Genomic DNA, 5,911 nt, shown 5'->3' on the forward strand with positions numbered 1-5,911 from the left:
ACAAATCGGATAAGGCGAGTGGTGAAAGATGAGTGGTCAATATCCTCCAGTAGGTTCTTCACAAAGCCCTCAATGTAACTCTTTTGGTATTCCTCACTCATGAGTACAAAAGCTAGAATGGACTCCGGTTTAAACATCAGTTCCTGACGTTTCTTTTTGAACAGAATCTTCTCCTGGCTGTGTGTCACTGGTTCTGTCTGGGAAGGCATTGTTCTGCTCATCTTTTCTGGGTTGTGGCATCTTTTGCAGACAAGAAGGATAAAACATAATACAGAAGGATTGATCTTCATGGTTGCAATTCCGTTACGTAATTCACGTTGGAACTCATCTATTTACTCTGCATTAAAGTCATCCAGCAGCAAGAACACTGGGAGACAGCTATTTTTGTCTCTCTCTTCATATTCTCGAAGGCGTACTAAATGCTGACAAACAGTTTGAATTTGGATTGATTGCTTAAAAACTTCTTATGGCTGCAATCCCGGTAACGGGATGATATGACAATAGCCAGTGAAAGTGCAGGGCGCCAAATTCAAAACAAAAGAAATCTCATAATTAAAATTCCTCAGACATACATGTGTCTTATACTATTTTAAAGGTAATCTTGTTGTTAATCCCACCAAAGTGATTTCAAATATGCCTTTCAGCGTAAGCACTACAAACGATTATGTTAGGTCACACCAAACCACAATAAGCACAGCCATTTTTCCAGTGAAAGATAGCAGTCACAAAAAGCACAAATAGAGATAAAATGAATCACTAACCTTTGATGATCTTCATCAGATGACACTCATAGGACTTCATGTTACACAATACATGTATGTTTTGTTTGATAAAGTTCATATTTATATCAAAAAATCAGAGTTTACATTGGCGCGTTACATTCACTAGTTCCAAAAACATCCAGTGATTTTGTATAGCCACATCGTTTCAACAGAAATACTCATCATAAATGTAGATGATAATACAAGTTATACACATGGAATTATAGATATACCTCTCCTTAATGCAACCGCTATGTCAGATTTAAAAAAAACTTTACGGAAAAAGCAAACCATGCAATAATCTGAGACGGAGCTCAGAACAATAGTCAAATTACCCGCCAAATTGGAGTAAACAGAAATCAGAAATTACATGATAAATATTCCCTTACCTTTGATGATATTCATCAGAATGCACTCCCAGGAATCCCAGGTCCACAATAAATGCTTGATTTGTTCGATAAAGTCCGTTATTTATGTACAATTAGCTACTTTGGTTAGCGCGTTTGGTAAACAATTCCAAAGTCACGAAGCGCGTTCACTAAAACCTGACGAAATGTCCAAAAGTTCCGTAACAGTCAGTAGAAACATGTCAAACGATATATTGAATCAATCTTTAGAATGTTGTTAAAATAAATCTTGAATAACGTTCCAACCGGAGAATTACATTGACTTCAGATGAGCGATGGAACAGAGCTGCCTCTCATGTGAACGCGCGTGGTCAAAGAATGTTCACCTCATGGCAGTGGTGACTAATTCTCCTCTCATTCGGCTCCCCTTCACAGTAGAGTCATCAGACAAAGTTCTACAGACTGTTGACATCTAGTGGAAGCCGTAGGAAGTGAATACTCATTCATATCTCGCTGTGATTTCAATGGGATCTTGGTTGAAACTCGACCAGCCTCAGAATTTCCACTTCCTGTTTGGATTTTTTCTCAGGTTTTTGCCTGCCATATGAGTTATGTTATACTCAAAGACATAATTCAAACAGTTTTAGAAACTTCAGAGTGTTTTCTATCCAATACTAATAATAATATGCATATATTAGCAACTGGGACTGAGGAGCAGGCCGTTTACTCTGGGCACCTTTCATCCAAGCTACTCAATACTGCCCCTGCAGCCATAAGAAGTTAGCAACTGCACATCGCAGTTTTGTTCTTAAATTCCATGACTGGTATCATAAAGGTGTTATGACTGGGATAAAGGTGTTATGACTGGTATCACACAGGTGTTATGACTGGTTTCACAAAGGTGTTATGTATACCTCCTTCATGTAAAGTGTTACCCAAATATCAATATTTTAGGCTGGAATTCAATTTGAAGATAAGTTATTCCACACTGCACTTTCAGAAGTGCGTTTGCTCTTGCTGTTTTCGGTTTCCTGCATGCATGTGCTCACAGCCATTCAACAAATACGGTCCTGTTTCCTCTCAAATGTATTCATCTAGATTGTTGACAGTTGGGGCTTTCAAGTCTTCTTCCTGTGCTGAGCTCATAGGTGGTAGGACTATACATGTACACAATGCATAACCGCAGAGCTTCACAGGTTAGTAGCCTATAGGAAACAGTCCTCCTCACATGCTTCAACATTAGGGTGATATGCTAGAGCAGGTAATGTGGATCAATACATAAGTAAAACCATGAAGACCAGCTGGTATTTAATTTGGATATTCATTCTCACACTGATGATCAGCACTGGTAAGTGGTGAATTTCTGCTGCAGCACTTCCATTGAGGGGTTTCCTCCGGGGACTGAGGTTAAAAACAATGTTTTGTAGGATAAAAGTTGTGCTTGGCTTTGTTGGAAAATATATTGATGATCATTTATCCATTCAATCATATCGTCTGCAAATACCAAAAGGTGCTCATTAATATACAACAGAGGTAAAATTTTATGAGTAACTTGCATGAGTTTTAATTCATTACCATCACTAACCCACAACCGTCTCTCCAGCCCGTCAGGAGGTGATGTACATAAAGGGGTCAGAGGGGCAGTCAGTGGATCTCTCCTGTACACCTGAGCAGACAGGTGGAGCCCCTGTCAGTCTCTACCTGACCCACAGGTGTGTCCGGCCTGAGAGGGAGGTGCTGTTCATGGCCAAGGACCGGAGTCCCGGGACGGTGAGGGTTAACCGGAAGTACAAAGATCGTCTGAAGGTCACAGGCGGATTGAACTCTGACCTGCTCAACGTGACCATAGCCCGTCTACAGCGCACAGACACAGGCCTGTACATCTGTGAGTTTGTCTACACAGCGTACCCCTCTGGCCGAACAGTCTCTGGCAGTCTGGAATTCTTCCTGTTTGTTGAAGGGACAGGTACGTAATCATGATTTGGCTATAGCACTGAGAAGGAACTATCAGTGGTCACCAACCGTGGTACTGGAGAGTTACTGAGAGTGACGGCTTTAAGCCCTGTTCATCCTATGTGTCCACATTCTCATTGGAGGGAATTCAGACCCGAGTTAAATGCAAGTAAATGGAACGTAATTCCCTTTTTATGCACTGTTATCTTCATGTATTCTGACCTTAAATTTAAGCATGAGAAAAGAATGCTATTCACCCCGCTATTCGTTGGGGTGGAGATCAATGAAATGAAGTTGTGGCGGAGATGTGTCTACAGATACTCTGTATTCTGAACTTGATTTAGCGCTTTATTCAATTTGTAAAGTTGAAGTGTTACAGATTCCGCGATATAAATGTAAAGGTCATTTCAGATTGAGCCGAGATATGCAGTGTTTACCGTGAAGGCAGTCTCAAATCCCATCACGGGCAACTTTACAACTACTTACTACTTTTTAACTACTTTGCAAGTACTTAGCATGTTAGCTAACCCTTCCCCTGACCTTAAGCCCTAAACCATACAAAACATATCATACTAATTGGAGTGTCCCGGATTTACGTTTACTATGTATTTGGATAAAAGTGTGTGGGTGTTGATTGTGCAGAGAGCGTGTGTCAGTGCTCCAGCTACCCCCCACTGATCTACGCCATCTCTGCAGCAGCTGGCCTGCTTCTCCTCGTCCTCATCTGGCTGTGTGCAGCAGAGTGTGTAAGTAGCCTAATCAACCTGAACCTTACCACCATGCCACAACCAAGCATGTTAATGTGGAAATCTAAAGGAAGGGGCAGTCCTCACTGTTACTCTCAGAAGTACTTCAGTTTATTTTCAGACACATGATGAACATTGTTTCCACATCTAATTTTACTCAGGTATAAAGTCATGAGTACATTTGTCAGTATAATAGTATACCTCATATCCGTTTCAGGCTAAGCTGAGAAAACGTCATAAAACACAAGCCCCCATCCCCATCTATGAGGAAATGAACAGTGGGTGTCGAGGAGCTGGAAGTGCCCAAAATAACCATCCTGTGCCTACACACCTGGAGGAAACAGAGTCCCCGGTGTACGCCAACCCCCAGGCCAGACAAGCACAGGAGAACCACTACGCCAGCCCCCGAAAGATCACTCTGAAGCCCTGAGCGAACCACGCTGAGGGTGCGTGTCATGCCCCCCTAATGTTTTTTAAAAGGGGAGTGGACACTGATGGCAAAAATAAGAGTAGCAGAGTTTCAGATGTAGATATAAATGTTCTAACCCACTCTGACAGGTGGTGGGAAAGAGTTTGACTCTACCGGATCTGATGTCATTGCTTTTTCAAGTGTGTGCAAGATCATAAACTATTGGTCCCACCTCACCTCTCTTTTCTAGTGTCAAGGAGTCACCCAACTATGGTTGCTCAACAAACCCACCTACAGGATAAGAATGGAAAAGACTTACAGAGCTAGTACATAGGTCACCGTGCCTGTATAGTACATAGGTCACCGTGCCTGTATAGGTGTACTAGTGGTGATGCCCTTATGGCACAGCTGCCCTCAGAACAGGATCTAATAGAGAAAACTCCAATCTGCAAACTAATTGACAAACACCAACATCAAGAACTGACCACAACACCCTTTAACAGACCAGAAAAAACTGCAACTTTATTAATAGTTTGAAAGAAGCTCCATAGTTCATGAAAACATTGTTTTCGGTGCATGTCATTTAACAATCACATTCTATGAGGAGAAAGAGATACAGAGAAAATAAATCATTACAAGCCACTGACTTTTCTTTAAATCTCAGTAGACATTTTTCCTTAATATTTCAAAAATAAAAAGGCAAAAAGCAGCCCTAACCCCAAATCCCCGTCCCACCCATCATCCCAACAAAAACAAAATAATTGAATGACACGACAGAACATACAGATAGCCTTGGGGGTGACGGGCACAGTGCTAAAGAGTAAGACGCTCATTGGTTTAGGAATACACAGTATAGCAATGTAGCGCGAGGTCAATCTGAATACACAGTATAGCCATGTAGCGCGAGGTCAATCTGAAAACACAGTATAGCAATGTAGCGCGAGGTCAATCTGAATACACAGTATAGCCATGTAGCGCGAGGTCAATCTGAAAACACAGTATAGCAATGTAGCGCGAGGTCAATCTGAATACACAGTATAGCCATGTAGCGCGATGTCAATCTGAATTAAGGAAGCCGGATGTTGGGGTCTTGGGGTGGGGGGGTAGGCCTACCCAACCAAATAAAAACAGTGGATCCCAAAACCCCTGCATAAAATGTGCCTTGTACCCATCAAAGTCCCCCCCCCCCCAACGTGTGCATAGATCATGATCCTTTACAACCAGCTAGTTTTAAAAACATCCTCCAAATAAATGCGACGTCAGTTTTTTCCCCTGTTCTTTAATACCCGCCATAAGAGAGAATGACAGAGGAAAGACAGAGTAATGCACAATGGTCCTTATTCAGTCAGGACAGGACATCTAAGAAAATACAATAAAGATTCAAAACATACAGAATTTGCATGTTCTTTCACGGTATTTTTTTTGTAACAATCAAAATCAAATGATAATTTTGTTTTTAAATGTAAAGCAATTTTAATAAAATGTATATAAAGCACTCCATTTTTTTTAAAGTTCATTTAAAGTCCATTATTTGGTTAATATGTACAGTGCCTTCATAAAGTATTCACACCCCTTGACTTTTCCCACATTTTGTTGTTACTTAGTGGGATTACAATGGATTTAACTGTAATTTTTTTGGCAATGATCTACACATAATTCTCTAATCTCAGTGTACGAAAAATTCTAATATTTGTA

General features: G+C 41.0%; 1 protein-coding gene across 1 annotated transcript; it reads left to right on the plus strand.

Annotated features, from left to right (window-relative positions):
* Positions 1-2,369: 2,369 nt before the first annotated feature.
* On the plus strand, positions 2,370-4,237 carry LOC120044164. Its single transcript, XM_038988746.1, has 4 exons — positions 2,370-2,456; positions 2,712-3,074; positions 3,704-3,807; positions 4,025-4,237. The coding sequence occupies exons 1-4, from the start codon at positions 2,399-2,401 to the stop codon at positions 4,235-4,237; spliced, it is 738 nt and encodes a 245-aa protein (XP_038844674.1). The 5' UTR covers positions 2,370-2,398.
* Positions 4,238-5,911: the final 1,674 nt, after the last annotated feature.

The sequence above is a fragment of the Salvelinus namaycush genome, chromosome 3 (assembly GCF_016432855.1).
Source record: "Salvelinus namaycush isolate Seneca chromosome 3, SaNama_1.0, whole genome shotgun sequence".
In the NCBI taxonomy this organism is placed as follows: domain Eukaryota; kingdom Metazoa; phylum Chordata; class Actinopteri; order Salmoniformes; family Salmonidae; genus Salvelinus; species Salvelinus namaycush.

What these genes read in the sequence shown, in the direction of transcription:
- LOC120044164 (XM_038988746.1), top strand. Translation starts at nt 2,399, where the DNA reads ATGAAGACCAGCTGGTATTTAATTTGGATATTCATTCTCACACTGATG. An exon ending in CACACTGATGATCAGCACTG is followed by an intron (nt 2,457 to 2,711) that starts GTAAGTGGTGAA and finishes CCGTCTCTCCAG; the next exon opens with CCCGTCAGGAGGTGATGTAC. An exon ending in GGCTGTGTGCAGCAGAGTGT is followed by an intron (nt 3,808 to 4,024) that starts GTAAGTAGCCTA and finishes TATCCGTTTCAG; the next exon opens with GCTAAGCTGAGAAAACGTCA.